Source organism: Trichosurus vulpecula, chromosome 1 (assembly GCF_011100635.1).
Source record: "Trichosurus vulpecula isolate mTriVul1 chromosome 1, mTriVul1.pri, whole genome shotgun sequence".
Taxonomy (NCBI): domain Eukaryota; kingdom Metazoa; phylum Chordata; class Mammalia; order Diprotodontia; family Phalangeridae; genus Trichosurus; species Trichosurus vulpecula.
In genome coordinates this window covers 172,830,039-172,848,579 of record NC_050573.1, presented here as the reverse complement: position 1 = coordinate 172,848,579, position 18,541 = coordinate 172,830,039, and the positions used below count along the sequence as shown (strand labels likewise).

The 18,541-nt window shown below is 40.7% G+C and overlaps 1 protein-coding gene across 3 annotated transcripts in view; it reads right to left on the bottom strand.

Moving 5' to 3' along the window:
* The window catches only part of RREB1 (ras responsive element binding protein 1), a 144,698-nt gene that overhangs the window by 31,087 nt on the left and 95,070 nt on the right, over positions 1-18,541 (bottom strand). For all 3 annotated transcript variants that reach the window (XM_036747982.1, XM_036748070.1, XM_036748004.1), the window contains exons 7-8: positions 15,601-15,745; positions 14,957-15,093 (exon numbers count right to left, since the gene is read on the bottom strand). In XM_036747982.1, the coding sequence (XP_036603877.1) occupies positions 14,957-15,093; positions 15,601-15,745 (282 nt within the window). The remainder of the gene's footprint in view (positions 1-14,956; positions 15,094-15,600; positions 15,746-18,541) is intronic.

The window sequence follows — 18,541 nt, the reverse complement described above, 5'->3', positions numbered from 1 at the left end:
ACTTGCAAGTAAAAGGACGCTTCTTATCTCCATGGGAGAGAGTGTTGAAAGAGCCCTAGATTTGCAACCAAAAAATTTGAATTCTAATTGCAGCTTTGTAACTTATTAGCCACATGGCCTTGGAAAGGGGATTGAACCTTGAAGTAGAATTTAAAATTGAAAAAGACTTTAGATCTAAAAAAAGACTAAAACCCCTCATTTTAATGATTTGTTAAACTGAGGCCCAAAAGGATCAGCCTGCCATCCTTTTGGTAAATATCTGTAGACTTTTAAAAACATGTCTGCTTACAAGTGCGGGTATTCTTTCTCTCCTGTCTGGGATATCTCAGACAAGCTAAGGCTCTGCACAATCACCTTCAAGCGCTTCTGTTGAACTTAAGACTGGGGGAAAAGGAGAAAATTAGATCCTTCCTAGACCTCCTAGACCCAAAATAAATACACCCACTTAAAACATGAGACTTACATGGTTATAAACAGACCAGATAAATTTTGGTCACAGGAAAGGAAGAGGCAGTTTTGAAAAGAAAGCTATTAATTAATCATGGGGGGGCAATGGTAGGAGAAGAGGAGAGAGAAGGTTTAATCATCAATGATTTGCAAATAATATGCAATGATATGCAAATGAAAGCAAATCTGTGGTTTTACCCCACTGCATCAGATTGGCCAAGATGACAAACAGGAAAATGACAATTGTCACAGTAGCTACAGGTTCATTAATATGCTGCTAGTAGAGCCATGAAATGCAATAGGGACCTACTGCCCACCCCCCACCCCACCCCCGAGCCAACAGGGGCCAGCAAAATACCTTTTTGAAAAAATCTGCAAAACATCTTTAGTTCTTGGACCATACAAAAATGGAGGGCCAGAGTTGGCCCTCAGGCCATAGCTTGCTGACTGCTATACTTAAGAGACTAAAGAAAAAGTAAAAGGACACACTCTAGTCAAGGTCTGAGATCAAATCTAGCCTCTGACATTTTTACTAGCTATGTAACCCTGAACAAGCTAGGGCCACCTCTGTCAGCCTGTTTCCACGGGTGAAAAAATGGGGATGACGAAAGAAAGGCAAACACTACATAATGGAAAGTTTGAGCAAAATAAGCTTTGGATATACCATTAACACCACTGTTTTTCTGTATCCTTTAAATTTTTTTCTAGTCAAGAAGAGACCCTGGATTCTTAAAAAGTACACATTAATAATGGCACAGGAGCTCAGACACCAAATTGGAAATGCTTCAAAGATAGGCCTGGTAATACAATGCTTGTCTGCTGTCATCCTGTCATCCCACCTAGTTTTAGAGGGGCTGGGAGTCACAAAAAGTCACAAATGGTATACAGTATAGACTAATGGTATACAGTGTAAAAGGGATTCCAAAGAGTGGAGGAAGTTGGCCCAGTCAGTCAATAGGCATTTTAAGCATCTATTATGTGCCAGGCACTTCACTAAGTGCCGAGGACACAAAGAAAGGCAAAAGACAGACTCTGCTCTCAAGCTTAGTCATTGATGGAAGAGAACATGTAAACAAGAATGAACAAACAAGACACAGACAAAGTGGAGATAATCAACAGAGGAAGTGAACGGGTATTGAGAAGTATTTACATTAAGAAGGCTGGGAAGGGGAAAAGCTTTATTAGGTGTCAAAAACTAAGCTAACTGCTTTACAAACAATATCTCATTTGAGCCTCACAACAACCCTGGCAGTCAGAGGCTGCTATTATACCCATTGTAGAGAAGAGGAAACTGAGGCAGGCAGAGATTTAAGTGACTTTCCCAGGGTCACCCAATTAGTAAGTGTCTGATGCTGGAGTTGAAATCAGGTCCTGACTCCAGGCCGAATCCACTTCTAGCTTCTTGAAGGGGGGATTTCAACTGGGAAGGAAGCCAGCAAGAAACCCCGGATCCTTGATGTGAATGTTATAAGGGCACATCTGGTTCCCCTTCTCAGGGAGATCAAAAACAGCAGCAGCAGTAAGAGTACCCTCATCTGACCAGTAAACTCTGGTAAAGAAGGTTATTTCAAAAATCCTAAATAAAAACTAAAAGGAATATATCTAGAAGGAGAGGAAATACCCAAAGAAGCACCTTTTACTAAATCTCATTTCACACTCAATGCCTGTTGACAGAACTTAAATAAAAGCAATGTATAAAACTATCACCCAGAAACCCTCGTAAAGTCTTTATCGGTTAGAAAGCTACTCAACACTCCAGCAAGGCACTCCCGAGGCCTTGAGGCAGAACTGGTTGGAACCTTGTGTCTAAGCGGCTCTCCAAGGACAATGGAGGTCATTGTAAAGCTGATTCTGATGCTGAAGGATACAGAGTATGCTGCAGGCTCACAGTTCTCAGAGGATTTGCAAACCTTCCTTGGACTTGTCAGTCTTCATTAGGACTTTAAACTGTTAACCGTACTGAAGCATTGGGCCATAACAGCTGCACCCTAACATTGCTAGGAACTAAGGTATCTAAAATTCGGCAAGAATTCAGGTTTAGCAGAACCACGATAAAAAGCATATATTACCTACACACTAGGTAATGGAAGTAGCAGCAATAGGAGACATGAGGATTTTACAAGAAGGTACCCAGAAGAGGGCTGCAGGACCATTTCATTTGCAACTGATTTTGACAATGTGCCACGAGGAAAAAGAGAAATTTGGTGCCTGGGGAGAGCCTGCCTTTTTGTTTCCTGGTAGTAGAGGTGATCATCTTTTGAAGACTGATGCAAAATAATTTTTCTAAGTAAAAACCAATAGTAGGGGTTGTGTGTGTATAAGAGAGACACAGAGAGAAAGTGAAAGTTGGTCCTTTTCAAGCCTTAATAAATATGCCAAATTCCCCTCCCCACCAAAAAAAAAAAAAGTGGTTTTTTTTTTCAGGCCAAAATATTTTATCTCATGGTAAAAAGTTTAGCTCACAGAGAAAAACAAAAGAAACCTATCTCTCTGTGAACCCCAGTCCAAAAGATGACTTAAAGGTGATACAATTACATATCCAAAGGAAAAAAAAAAAAGGATGGCTACTAAGGCAGTTTCCTGTCTTCTTATCACCTCTCTCATTCCTATAGAAGCCCTATCTAATCTTTTAAACTATTGGGCAGCTAGGTGGCCCAATGGATAAAGTGTCCAGCCTGGAATCAGGAAGGCTCATCTTCCTGAATTCAAATCTGGCCTCAGACACTTACTAGCTGTGTGACCCTGGCCAAGTCCCTTAACCCAGCTAGCCAGCAAAATGAGCTGGAGGAGGAAATGGCAAACCACCTCAGTATCTTTGTCAAGAAAACCCCATATGGGATCAGGTAGGCACAACTGAAAAATGAATGAACGAAACAAAATAACCACTGAGGACGGCTCTACCTACAGGCGTCCCCTAATCTGTGAAAGAGCTGGTTGAATTCTAAAAGTCTGAAAGCATTTCCTCACAGAAACAATTTTACAAGTGGTAACTAAGTTGCCAGATCTACCCTAACAAAAGTCTATTAAACCACAGGTAACTGGAGCATAGAAATGTACTAATAATACAAGACTTCCACCACTATCATAACAATGTTTCTACAAAAAATGACAGAAAAGTTCTAACTAACGCTCTTTTCCCCCTAAACCCAAGCCGGGGAATGGGCAGGAATGAGAGATCAGCTTAAAATCACCAAAGGAATGATGGCCTGAAGGCAACAGCTCCAAAAGAAGTTAGGGTGCAGGGAAAGGAGTGAAATGAGCTTCCAACTTAGGGCAACCAACCACCAAGGGACACTTTTTTGGATCCCCACACTGCCTTCTTCCTAGATTCTCAGAATTGTCCTAAATGCTTCCAGGGGCTTGAAACTAGGATAAGCCAGTGAATAAACATTTCTTAAGCGCCTTCTATGGTACCAAAACTATGCAAAACCCTGGGGATGAAAAGAGACAAAAGACAGCCTCTGCCCTCAAGAAGCTCACAATCTAATGGAGGAGACAACATGCAAAGAACTATGTAGAAATTATATGCAGGATAAGTAGGAAATAATTAACAGAGGGAAGGCACCAGAAGTAAGGATAGGGAAAAGCTTCTTGTAGATGAGATTTTAGTTGGGACTTAAAGGAAGCCAGGGAAGGCAGTAGGTAGAGATGGGAAGAGATGGCATCCTAGTCACGGGGGACAACCAGAGAAAATGCCCAGAGCTGAGAGATAGAGAGCCTTGTCTGTTCAACAGTGAAGAGGCCAGTTTTGATGCCAAACAGAGGATTTTGCATTTGATCCTAGAGTTAATTGGGTGGGTGACATAGTCGGGCCTGAACTCAGGGGAACCACACTTTGGTAGCTGAAGAGAGGATAGATTGGGGTGGGGAGAGACTTGAGGCTGGTGTCTTGGGGTCTGTTCCCCGGTCCCCTGCACAATAGCAATCTCTCATCATCTTACTTTCCTGTCCCTGAGGCATGTCCAAAAAAAAGAAAGAGACTTAGAAGGTTTTGACAGCTAGAAACATGGGCAGTAGGTTTAAAAAGCTCATTCCTACACTTTCCCCCACTTAAACTCCATAGGGAAAGACAAAGTCGTACTAAATCCGAATGATGGGATGATGCATATTTATAACCTCTAGCAAAGGCCATAAGCTCAGGAGCCTCAGTTTCTTCTGTGATAAAATGAAGGGATTAGATTAAACTGTTCTCTCCAGTCCTTTCAGCTGTGACTTTAGGAGACTCAAGTAAGGTTTGTCTCCATTTCACAGGGAAATCCAGGTCTGGATTATTCGGGGCACTTCCTCACATAAGCCAGGGGTGTGTGCTTGGGAAGGTAGCTTCTCCTCCCCTCCCCACCCCAAGCAGCCTGTCACTCATGCCACAGAACTCTCCTTAGGAAACAAGTAGAATCAAGGGGATTTGCAGCCACAAAGTGAAAAGGGGGGCCTTAGCAGTGGAGAAGAAAGGGAATTCTGTGGTCTTTGAGACAACTGGCTAGGTTCACTGTTTCTATGTAAGGTATATGAAATCAAGAACCAAGTCTAGCTCTAGAGTTAGGAGGGACCTATGAGATCATCCAGCCCACATCCTCATTTTACAAATGGCTCAGAGCAGTTAAAGTGACTTGGTCAAGGTAGTTTAAAGGCAGGATGTAAAGCTGATTCCAAATCCATTGTTCTTAAGACAGGTAGAAGTCACAGTGGAGAGAGGGCTGGGCCTGAAGCACTAGCTGTGTCTGTCTGCCTCATTTAACAGCTTATCTCACAGGGTTCCTGTAAGAATCAAGTGAGACAACATTTGTAAAGGACCCAAGAGGCAATTAATAAATGCTTCCCCTTCCTTTGTTCCCTTCCTCCTCATGGTACCACAATGAACACAAAGTAGTCCTGTTGTATCTGCTTAGTTTTCCATACGCCCATAATGATGGTACAATTTAGATTGTAAAATTTTTCATTCATAGAGGCACCAAGGTGGTACAATGGATAGAGCACACACTCTGGAGTCAGAAGGACCTGAGTTCAAATTAATTAATAATTGATTAATTGATACTGTCTGACTCTGGCCTCCAAAAACAAACAAACATACAAACAACAACAACAAAAAACTACATTCACAAGAGATCTTTTATTTTTTTCTACCCACCAAACGAAATATATGCTTATCTATAATGGCATGAGATTTCAGAACAATGGCCTCTTGGCCAGGTTCCCATGATGATCCTTTATTTATGGCTAAAGTTTAAGAATAGCCTGCTAATCAAGTCAAACTGAAGAGTTGCCTTTCCTGTGAGGCAACAGACACGAATAACCTCAGCCAGTCACTCATATTCCTGGCATTGGCCAAGAGGAGACAGATGAAGGATGGAACTGGTGAAAAAAACCTCTCACTGAGAAACAAGGCATTACTTAACCATCCTCGAGGTCTCCTAACACACAAAGCGGATAACCACTAACCAACATTTGCTGACATTCTAAGTTATCAATACGTTCACTTAAAGACATTCAGTTGTAAACTTCTTATTCTACTATGTTTGACTGAAAGAAACCCTCTGACCTGCTTCTTACAGAAAATGGTGTGCAGGTGTACTGTAGCGCTGCTGCCTTGGAAGACCAGAGAGGCGTGAGACTTTGTCAATCTACTTTCTCTGTTGCCTTGACTGAAAATCCCTCTTACCCATGAAAAAAGAAGTGAAATCTCCAGTCTTTTCTGCATGCAACAGGCCTGTGTGAAAACAACGACGGGTGGATGAAGGGGCAGCAGGTTGTGCCTGGCTTAGAATGGCAGCTTGGTCACTGGGTGACCCCTCCGAGACTCAAGCTTCTCCATTTGTATATTGAGGGAGACTGGGTAAGAAGATGTCCAAGATCCCTTCAAGATCTAAATCTGTGATCCTATGACACTAATTAGATTCAAGATGAATTCGGTCTCATAAGAAAGCCACTTTGGAGCAATCAACACAATTGCTAAAAGCCAACTGCTGCTTTTTATAAATCACAAATCCTAAATAATTTCTGTGTTATCACAGATGTTTGTAGCCCCGGCACACTCATCCCAGGTTCCTCTAGTCATCTTCCCCCTCCATCACTTTTTATATATTTATATAAATATAAAACACATTTACGTGTATTATGATTATAATATATTTATACATTTTTACATATTCCTGGTCATGTGGCATGATGGATAAAGAACCAACCTTAGAGACAAGAAAGGACATGTCCTAACTGTGTGACCCTGGAGGAATTATCCCTCTTCTCTCAGGGCTCCAGGAAACAATGAATGGCAAAGAAGGTGCCACCCTACCATTGGTGGGAATTTTCTCAATCAGGGAGTTCCTGATGCCAGTGAAAACCACATGTCCAGTCCCTACCTCTATCCTAATTAATGTTCAGTATAGCCACCCTTTGTATGCAATTTTCAGTGCCTATGGGAAGGGCAAGAGACAGGGAACAAAAATGACAGCACACAGGGCCTGTTTTCTGGCTTCAGCCTCTCAACTGTGAGCCCCAGTGAATATGAAAGCAATGTAAATTACAGAAATGAAAAATAAGAGTATGCAAAACTCTGTTTGCATATGACAGCTTAAATAATTTACATCTCTAACTCACTTACCTCACTAACAGATTTAAATGAGGATCCCACCCGGGCAGATGAAAGGTGTCACAAAAATCTAAACACTTAGAATCTGTATTTTGCTTATTTTATATAAAATAAGAAACCTGATTAGCTGGTTTCAGAGTGCAGCATATGAAAAGCAGCAGATTTGATGTTAAGCATCCGGATCTATCCAAATGCTTATACCATGAGTCACAGAAGTGTGGTAGAGCTGGAGGTAGAAGAAGGAAAAACCTACGTTGGAGTCACGCTGCTGACCTCAGTACAGCCAGGTGGTGAGCTTTCTGGAGCCTCAGTCTCCTCACCTGTAAAGTGGGAATCATCCCAACTGTGGTACTGCCTTCACAAGATTAGTGTGAAGATAACAACAAAGTCACGTATGGAAAACAACTTAACAAAAATGAATGTGATAGAAATATGAACAGACATGAACAAATACGAACAGATAGTTGGCTATGAGGATGACAAATAACCAATAGGGGGAAAAAAAAGAAAGAAAAAAAAACTTTTAAAAATCAGATGACTCCAAAGAGCACAACTGTCACAGGAAGGGGCAAAGAAACAGCATGCCACAAAGCAATAGCTAAGCTACTGTGACCATAGCAGTAAAGTACAGTAATTGGTGCCCATGAAAAAGCTAAATTATTCTTTGGTATGCTCAAGGCAGGGGAGAAACAGACTGTAACATAAAAAGTCTCGGAGTGAGAAGCCCTAAGTTCATGTCCAGGCTGACTAGCTATGTGACTGCCAAATCACCTAAAATTTTTCTGGGCCTCGATTGGCTCGTTTGTAAAACGGGAATAATATGGTATGTACCTTACTACCCTTCACAAGGTTGAGAAGAAAGCAGGTCATAAGTCGCACAACACTATAAAAATGTGTTGAAAAAAAAAAACTGCTGACATTTAAAATGGCAATTTTCATTTACCTAGAAAATTCACTTATTCCCAGGTACCACACTCTTTAACCATATAAGATCAACTGCCTTTCTATACCGATGCTAACTCAAACAACAATTATCTGACTTTAGCTCCTATGTTCCTAAAACAAACAGGCAACACGCCAACTAAAGATCCACCCATTTTTTGCAGAATTGTTCCCTTGTAAAAGCGAAATACTAAATAAAAGCTAGTCATTCAAAAGTGTCCAAAACAAGGAATGAAAAAGGAAGCCTTTTCAAGTTCTCCCAGTAGCCTCATTTCTCTAGTAACAGTGGAACAAGAGAAAATGTCTAGATACAGAAATAACCAAGTATTGTCATTAAACATGAATCGCCACAGGGCTTGGGTCCAAATTCAGGTGAACTGGGATGACTTAGAAGCCTTAATTCCTTTGCATCATGGATGTCACATGCCCTAGAACCAAGAAACTGGTCAGTGACTCATCTGTGGATGTACATCCAGGAGAGGAACAGGGCAACTGTTCCATTACCATCAGAGTCACAAGCTGGTCTCCAGCATCATCAAGTTTTTAGCATTCTCCAATTGCTTCTTTAAGAAATTAAGGGAAATTACTGGGTTTTCCTAATGAAGAGATTAGCATTTTAAGAGGATATTTATTTCATGCTTCATTTTTTCTTTCCCCAGTCTACAGGAAGAGACCAGGAGGACTGATGATTCTCCTCCTCTGTAGCCCCACCCAGTTTTCGACATTCTTCTCTTTTCAGAATTTGACCCTCCCCCATTCAGCTCCCACTCCCTCCCATCCCCTCCTCCTGCTCTGAGGACAGACATCAAACAGCTGCGCTAATCTCTCTCTCCCAGTTGCTGGTAGAGAGATGGAACAGCAACAACTCCCCAGCTGCCTGCCTGCAGGGGATCCCAGGAATCCACCCCAGGCTGCACACAGAACTCTAACACTCTGCTGGACTTTTCAGCCTCAACTCAAAGTGGCATCAGGAGTCTGACCAGTTTCACAAAGAGCTTATGTAAGCATGAGCACAGAAACTGGAGAAGTCAGAGGCTTTAACCCGAGCACAGCAAAAAACCTGGAGAAAGGGTCCCTTTCTAGTAGAGAGAACCCAGGATTTCTGGCATATCAGACAAAAATAAATGAATGTCTTCCAGGTACCCAGCTCCATTTGGCCATTTTCCTCTTTATATTGCCCATCCGACTCCCAACTTTGCCCCACTCCCTGGATGAAGACAGCAGCTGAAGAATGCTTCATTCTATTTCCTCCATTCTTAGGATTTTGCTGTAAGGGCACAAGGCTGTGTGCATTCCCAATACCACATTAGCTTTCTTTGTACCTAGATCAATCTGTAAATTTAGAAGGGGAGATAGAGGGATAGGACCTCTGGCTGACTATAGGAGGTGCTTCTGACAATCCCACCTTGAGGCTCCCTCAGTGCTCCATTTTCATTGTAATTTAGGAGAATCTAGAGCTTCTGTGAGGTTCTTCAACTTCACAGCTTCTCTACCTTCTCATATAACAACTTTTCAGCCTTGAGTCCATGGCCTAATTTACCTTTTCTCAGAGGCACTGATGAAAGAAAAGGCTGGATAAGCCTGTCTCCTCCTCCTTTATCTTTTAACCCAGGGGTCCATAACATTTTTTGCATTGTGGATCAAACGTAATGTTTTTAAATGCATAAAATGCGTAAGATTACAATAAAAACCATTTATGTGGAAATACGGTTATGAAAGAAAACTTTTTAAGTTCATGGTCCTCAGTTTAAGAGCATCTGCCTTAGACAGACTGAAGCTTTTGTCTTGAAAATTCCATCCCCTCAAACAAGATGAATCTAAAAACATATAAATAAAATAAAGCCTTAGAACAGCACATGAATCTGGCAAATAGCTTATTTTCCATTAGAGGTCATAGTGCAAGGCACCACAAAGGAATGACAGCCACACTTTGGCCATAAAGATCACCAAAAGCCCCACAGCATCATCTTTCAGGAGAAGTCCTGAACAGTCCTTAAATTAATAAATTAATAAAACACTTGCTACTTTTAAATGCCAATAAACTGTTAATAACCCCAACTGCCTTTTGTTAGGCAGTCCTAAATCATGGTCAAATTTTTAATAATCCCATCTTCAACTTTCTGAGCCATATGAAAAAAAGATTTATGCCTTCATGCATCCCACCCCCTGCTCACAACCCAGACATCTAAGTCACAGTGGGCGGCAAACACAACAGTTCCCCAGGTGAATTTCCCAAATCCCACCTTAGCTCTGGACACTTTTGCTGTAGCAATGCTCTTCCTGTCATCATCTCGGTCTATTCTTACAGCTGTGCTTGATACCCAACAGAATGTACCATGTCCAACACAGCGGGTGTCCTCTTTTGCATGTCCCTGCACACTGAAGCTTCTCATTCTGAATGTCAGCGCTCTGTCTGGCCCACCTGTTTGTCTCTCCTTTTCTTCTCAGGCTGGAAATCAATTGCCAGTCACCCCTATGCACCGTCTATGGTATGTAACCAGGCCCACTAACACTAGAGTGTTTTCCAAAGTACATAATTGGGGGCAACTAGGTGGTGCAGCAAGTAGAGCACCGGCCCTGGAGTCAGGAGGACCTGAGTTCAAATCTGGCCTCAGACACTTGACAAAATTACTAGCCGTGTGACCTTGGGCAAGTCACTTAACCCCAATTGCCCTGCCTTCCCCTCTGCAAAAAAAAAAAAAAAAAAGAACAAAGTACATAATTGATTATATCTTGTTTTTGTTATACAGTAATAACACACCGTTGATGTGCAATGCAAGGAGGAACAAGAAAACAGGCTCCCCACTTAGCTGGGTTAGAGTCATTCCTCATGTTCGGTATAGACTTGAATTGTCTATGGATGATGGACCCACACTGCCATAAGGAGTGGGCTTTATAGAAGCACAGACCAAGAGGAGTCCTTAGTTACACAACAATCCTTTAATTTCCCTAGTCTCATCACTGACTGCTTTTGGCACTCCTACTACCTAGCAACACTTGTCTATAGAACTGCCTCTAATATAAAGAAAGCTCCCCTTGCTCTCAACATGGGTAGGAGCCAACCTGCTTCTACCTAGACAAAGTCAAAAGCCAGGGTGTGGCTTCCAGGGAGTTCAACAGGATGAAAGACTGCCTGGAGGGGCCATATCCATGAAGAAGCCACAATACTTCTTTAGTCAACTCTTCAAAAACAACGAGCACATTATGGTGTAGCTAAGGGCATCCATCCCTGTAACCATTAGATAGCCGTGTGGAACTGGAGATTCTGCTTCTAACCCTTTTCTTCCCAGGGCCAAAGGCAGGGGAGTCCTTTATAGCTCTTTTCATTTCTACCACTGTCCCTTGCTCCACCATAGGATTATTATCACAGTGATTTACATTCAGAGAGTGGTTTGTAATTTGCTCACAACAACATTTTGACATGAAGTGTGGTTTGGTGGAAAAGGAACTGGGCTTGGAGACAGAGTAGTAAGACTTGGATGTCAGCTCTGATAGTCATATGGGTGACTATGGGCAAGTCACTTAAACTATTTGAGCCTTAGTATCTTCAACTAAAAGAAAATGAAAGACTGGATAAGATTATCCCTAAAGGCCCTTTCACTAGCGTTCCATTATACCCAGGTCTCTCAAATCCAAGTCGGATGATATTTCCACCACACTTAGTTATGGCTGTTCTGAATGTGAACCACAAAGTGGATTTTCACCTTTGATAGGTCCAATGGTTTATTTAATTAGCATATCTAGAATGGCCAGCCAACGTGAACATGCATTGTTTAATGTCAGTAGTTATGCTGGCCCAGGCACTTCTTTCTGTCCTTATTCCATCTGCCTCTGCAGACTCAATCAGCCAATCGACTCAATATCTACTATGTGTCACAGACTGGAAATGAAGCACTCCCTACCAACTTCCAGGAACTTACCTTCTATCAAAACTTTTTTAAAAAGTTAAAGAGATGCAGGAACAGAAATTTTCCCCAGAAACTAACTGATGGGTTACAAACAAATATTAATTAAAAAAAAAAGTTTTAAGGGGCAGCTAGGTGGTGCAGTGAGTAGAGCACAGGTTCTGGATTTAGGAGGACCCGAGTTCAAATCCAACCTCAGACACTTGATACACTTACTAGCTGTGTGACCTTGGGCAAGTCACTTAACCTGAACTGCCCTTCCTTCCCCTCTCAAAATTTTTTAATTTCCATGGAGTTTCAGTTTTGTAGCTAGAAAACAGGGACTCAGGAAATCAAGAGTGGAGTCAAGCAAGATAATGATTCATTCACTAAAAGATATGATATTTCCGTATTTATAAACAAATCACACAGGATTTCTCTGATATCCAACAACTACCTGCTACACACAGGTTCAAATGGATGAGGGCAGTAATTTTTCAGGCAAAGGAGACTCTTTTGCTTGTGGTCCTCTGATAAGAACTTTCTAAAATAAAAGTGTACAAAAGCGCAGAGCGACAACCAGTATAACTAACTTTGGAATTCTGGTTCAGATAGTCATTTCAGAATGAATGGATAGAAGCAGAATTAGGGAGTGCTATATTCCATTTTTGTTTGGCTACTATGTGACATTAGCTAAGTCACTGTATCTCCTTATGCCTCAAGTCCTCAGGCTGTAGAATTATCACGATATTTACAAACCACCTTCCTACCTCATAAGGATGGAGATTCTCAGGTTCTCTGACTCCTTAAGAGGTCCTAAACTATGAATATGACAGGAAAAGGATTTTCTTTGTAAAAGCTGCTACTACTGGGAAATAGGTCACAACATGATTGGAAAATTGTCATCCCTCTAATCCTGCCACCTTTCCTCCCCCTTATGGAAACTGATGCTCAAAGTAGGTAAGTGGCCCATGCAAGACCTTATTTTTCCTTATGACAGAAAAGCAGTACGATATTGTGATTAAGGATAATCATGTCTGACATGGTTCTGAGCTTCCATACAGTTGGTCTTGCCTCAGCAGCAAACAGGCATTAAAAACTTTTGTAAAAGCTTTTCATTTCTAGAACTATGATTAAACATCCTAGGGATACCCCTAGGAATGAAATTTTATGAGAATAGTAACTTGGAAACAAACCCTGAGACATCCATTTTTTCACATGCATAAAGCTACCTCCCAAGAAAATAAAATAAAAATTTAGAACTACTTGTAAACATTTACCATCTTTTCTGCTTGACTTGGCTTCTGATTTTCAAGTTTCCTGGCTCATTTCCAAAAACTATATACCTCTGAGCAAGGAGCAGTCTGCCTGATAATTACTTAAAAAGATTATTTTAATTAATGTTACTTTATTTATGGCAAAGGCCAATAATGGTGATGAGAAAGGCACATCCAAAATCACCCAGTTTTACTCCTCACCAGATAAAAGCTATTACCTCAAGGAAAGGGAAAAGAATGAAGGGATTTGAACGTTGCCCTCCTAAGTTCCAGAGTCTCATTTCTACATGTATGACATGGCCGCGTGAATATCCCACCTAAAGTTCAAGGTGCCCAAAACTTGCTTCCCCTCATGGATTTCCCTATTTCTGTCTGGGGCAAGCACACTTGCCCAGCCTTTCAGGTTTAGAAACTCTCTGAAGACACCTTTGATTCTTCTTCCTCTCTCACTTCCCACATTCCATCATCTGCCAAGTCCTGTCACTTCTACTCCTCAAATATCCCTAATGTGGAGTCCATCCTCTCTACGCCACGGATAGCTATCCATCTACCTAGACTACCATAACAGCCACTTAAGCTGGCTTCCGATCTCTACTCTCTGACCCTTTCCAAGCTAAGCCAAGCCAGCAGGCTTGTTTCTTTATGCACAGATCTCATTTGGCCATTTCTTTACTCAGAATCCTCTTACAGTTCCATTCTTATTCTATAAGCTGGCAACAAACAACCTATCCACCCCAGCCTCAGAACTGAACACTAATCCTTACTATGTACCCTATATTGCTCCAATATAGCTCACAATCCCTCAGACTTTTGTGCTTTCCTGTCTTCTTTTGCTCAAGTCCAACACTATTTCCAATACTCATACTCTCATATGTTACCCACTCTATAATGCCCAATTCAAATGCTTCCTTCTCAGCAATGTTGCCTTCCGGGACTCCTCCCACTGGTTTAACTTTTCCTGAATAGAGCTCAAAGCTCAAAGTTTTTGCTAGCTCTCCTGTATTTATTTTGTATTGCAATCTTTTGTATTTGTGCCAATTCATTCTACTTGACTATTAAACACAGAATCCAGGATTGCGTTTTATTTCATTTCTGTATTATTCCAGACCTAATACAGTGCTTTGCACATGGAAAGTGCTTAATAAAAAGCTGTTAAATCAACATTTCTGTGAACTTGAGAAATTAAATATAAGCATGCATGTGTATGTGAATATGTATGTTCACATATTCTATAAAACAAAACAAAAAAACCCTGCAGGAAGAACTTAATACTGCCAATGCTTCAAGATAAAATTCATTCTTTTTTGTTGCTGTTCTTACACATTTAATTGAGAAGACCATCGCTTCCTTGGAACAGCATCAGTGGAAAAAATGTGGATGCTACCTCCAAATCACAGTGATGGACAACGTGACAGCCTATTGACAAAGTCATCAGTTACAGAAGGGAACCAAAGTCCTTTAATTTAAATCCAATCAAAATTACTGAAAACTGATGAAAAGATCAAATAACTATTTGATTACTTAATTATTCCCTCTTTTTCTTCTCTCTCCTATCCTGGTCATAAACCCCCTCTCTTTGAGCTTCCATGTTTCTTCTAGCCTTTGCTTAAAACAAACAAACAAAAAAAACAAGCCCCCTTCCCCACCAAAATACACACACACACACACACACACACACGCACACACACACGCACGCTTCTTTTAAAAAAGCAATTTGAGCAAATTTTGGGCAAAATGCTATTTGTGGCATGTGCAAAATATCATGTAAAGATGCCAAGGTCTGTTAAGTAAGCGAAGGTTACCGCATTAGATCCTTTCCCTACCTCAGGGAGTTATCGGGATGGGTCTCCATGTGAGTCTCCAAGCCATACTTGCAAACAAATTCCTTGAAACACACTGGGCAGTGAAAAACTTCATCTGTTTTCTTCTCTGCATCACCTGATAGAGAATCCTCTACCACCTTAAAAATAGAATAAGAACCAAACATGAGCCACCTCTCATGGAGTCTTCTCAAGCAAGTCCACTTGCTTCAGGAAAGACCAAGGGACATTAGCTGACAAAGAAAGCCAGTCTACTACTCTGTGATTGGATTTAGACTTAGTGTAGACAGTAGGACAGTAAAGGAGGTGGTAAAGAGAGAGTAGGGTGGTCAAATAGGTGGTAAGGAAGTCCTCATTCATAGTTTTCTCTGTAAATGTTGCCAACTAAGTCATTTGAACACATCAGGAGGAGGTCAGGTGTCTGTAAACAACATACACACAAATACCCCTTTCTGAAGGCATTTTTTACAGTACCATATGGGTAAGAACATGTTGAAAACCAAGATTAATACTGGATGGAGACACAACAGAAAGTCAGATTAATTAGAACTCCCTGTCAACAGTCATAAATAAGGATGAAAAGCCAGAAAGCAAGAATGAGTTAAAATTTAGGCATGTTAATTGTGGTACTGGGCAACACAAAAGACCTTCTTGGCAGGTGTTAGCTCTTCTTTCTCCGAGTCAGCTTCCTGACTTAGTTTCCTTTTGGAGGTCATCCGCCTGCGTTTCAGTGGGGATGGGGGTGTTGTGGTCGTGGTACTGTTGGGATCCTTCTCATGAATCTTCATATGTCTGCAGGGAAAAACCCCAAAAAAATTCTGTTTCAAACCACAAAAATTCACTTCAGGTTATCATTTTCTGATTTTAAATTCTTACAAAGGAGTATTGACATGTTTTACAGCCAAAGTCCAAATGTGATTAATCGAAGAATTTAACATAATTTACACATGTGCTTTCATTCATTTCAAACTTAGAAACTTTCCTAGCTTTTCCTATGTGCTTCCTTTCTTTTCTACTTGTGGCAAAGCTTAAACGAAAAGCAATGGAATTTCTTGCTCTATGTAAGATGTTATTCTTTAATGCAATTAACATCAACAATGTAAATAAATTAGCTTTTTTTAACCCGGAGACACAATAGACTTTACTGGCATTCAAAATTAACATTAATTACTGCTGTCCTAAGGAAAAGGGGGGAAACGTGCTAAGATCGAAAGATGTAAAGACGTCAAAGGGCTCAGGTTTGAATTCAGATTCCATTACTTGCTACCTTGATAACCCTGGGAAATTCCAGGAAAAGAAAAATTTAAACTATTTCAAGTGACCTAATAGCACACAGCTAACCAGAAAGAGGACATTTTTAAAAATATTTTTTAATAAAAGTCATATTACTCAGCAATTTCCAAATCCAGAAGTGGTTTAAATAAAAAGATAACTTAAAGAATTAAACTAAACATAGCAGTTTCTGTAAAAACAAGACAAAGATGTGAAAATGCTCTATTACTTCAAAAACTAAAGCTTGAGGTTGGGGCAGGGTATTGGTTAAGTAAAATACCTACTGTTCTGGTCATTTGAAGATAATTCTGACCATCAGTAGGGATATGCTCTTTGATGGTTTTATGTTTGAAATCATGTGGCGGTTTTGCTTTGATCTGTTCATAATCTATCATTTGGCCTCTCTCGACCACAGGCAGGCAGGCAGTCAGGTGGGCCAGCATTCAGAAGAGTCTATACATACATGGAGCACAGTAAAGCGAAATATCCCATAGAGTTATCAAACATGGGCCTGTGGCCCCAAAAGCATCATGTTGTAACCAGAATTGAGAAATTTATGGTTTATGTTCAGCTGAAGCCAATAAGACAATTCAGAGTCTTCGAAGTTTTCTGATCACCAGCACCCAACCATCCCACCTCATTCGACAACATACCCAAATTCTACCTCTCACCAATATCTACACTTGCTCATACCTAACATCAGATAATTAACAACATCTGGCCCATCCTCCAGAGCTAGTATACATGTCAGGCCTATTAAAAACAGCTCAGTTGGACATTTCTTAAAGGAGACAGCCTGCATAAGCTGCTCAGCAAAATTATTGTGAAAATGGGAAAACCAAAGCTCTTGTTCCCATGTGACATCAACTTTTAATTTATAGTAACCTGTCTTCCCAAAAAGCATGTAACTCCTGCTAAGTATTGGATGTGTACCAAGCACAGAGAAGATCTCTTAAGTGTTAGTGCTTAATAGGAAATCTTAACTCCTCACTTTGGGGAGCACAGTATTAGCCAAATGATTTTTTTAAACAATAGTACAATCTTTCCATACGTCTCTCTTTGCTCACAGAATCACGTGGTTCCAATACGTATAACTGACTATAAATAAACTATAAATAAATAAACTAAAAATGACTATAAATATAATTAATTTTTTTAAAAGGTGGTGACCATAGCTTTGACTTTTACTGCCTAAATCAAAATCTACTGACATCTTGACCATCTATGTTACTAGAAATACACAATTATTTACTTTAAAAGAACTCCAAACAAGCAGTTTTCAGGTTACAACACTGGAGTTTGTAGACCTCTGGGGATGATCTTATCCTTTAGAAGACTTGTGCAATGGACTTTACTTCATCAAGTGCCAAAAGAAACAACTCAAGAATAACAAGATCCCAAGGTATACAGAAAGGAAAAGGAATCTTCATCTTCCCACACTACAGCACCAAAATGGTTATATTTCCTGAAAAACCCTGCTTAAGCGGCATTAAACAGCGTCAGAAACAGGTCTACAGCCACCATCTTTTCTTAGAAACTTCCTTTGTTAGAAGGGGGAGAACAGGGTCTCTGAAAAGCAGGTCAGGAGGGAGGGAGTCAGAGAGACAGAGATCAGAAGACAGATAAAGAGACAGATGGACAGCATGGCCTACTGGAGGGAGAGAGAGAGGAGATAGGCAGAAGGAAAGGAAAAGAGAGAGAAAGAGGGAGAGACTGAGACAGACAGACAGATACACACACCAAGAGACTGAAAGACAGAGAAAGTGTGTGTATACAGCAGGTGACCTTAAGCAAATCACTTAAAACTTGCTGGGCTGTATCTCCTTTGTAAAATAACAGAATGGCAGCTGTTTAAGATTCTTTCCAGTTCAGAAGTCCTGCAAATCTAGATTTCTTGTTCTTAAACAATTTAGGTCTATAGTGTACCGCCATGCTTTGTTTACCTACCCCCTCCCACCCCTCCTTTCAGAGAGCTTGAAAAACTAGCTCTTGACAAAAAGACTAATGAAGTGTTTATTATTATTAATGTCTCTACTTTCTACTATACCAATGTCTGTGGGTGACTTCAACAGCAACCCCACAGGGCCATCTGTAATAGTAACAAAGGGCAATCAATAAGAGGAATTGACATTTATCTAATACATTCATACACGGACCATCTATGTCATTTGGAACCTCACAACAGCCCTGTGAGGTCAGTGTTGTTATGAGCTCTAGGAAACTACTTCGGAGAGATCAAATAACTCAAGACAGGATTCAAACCCAAGCGTCTCATGACTCCAAGTCACATGTTCTTTACACTTTTCCCATGCTAGC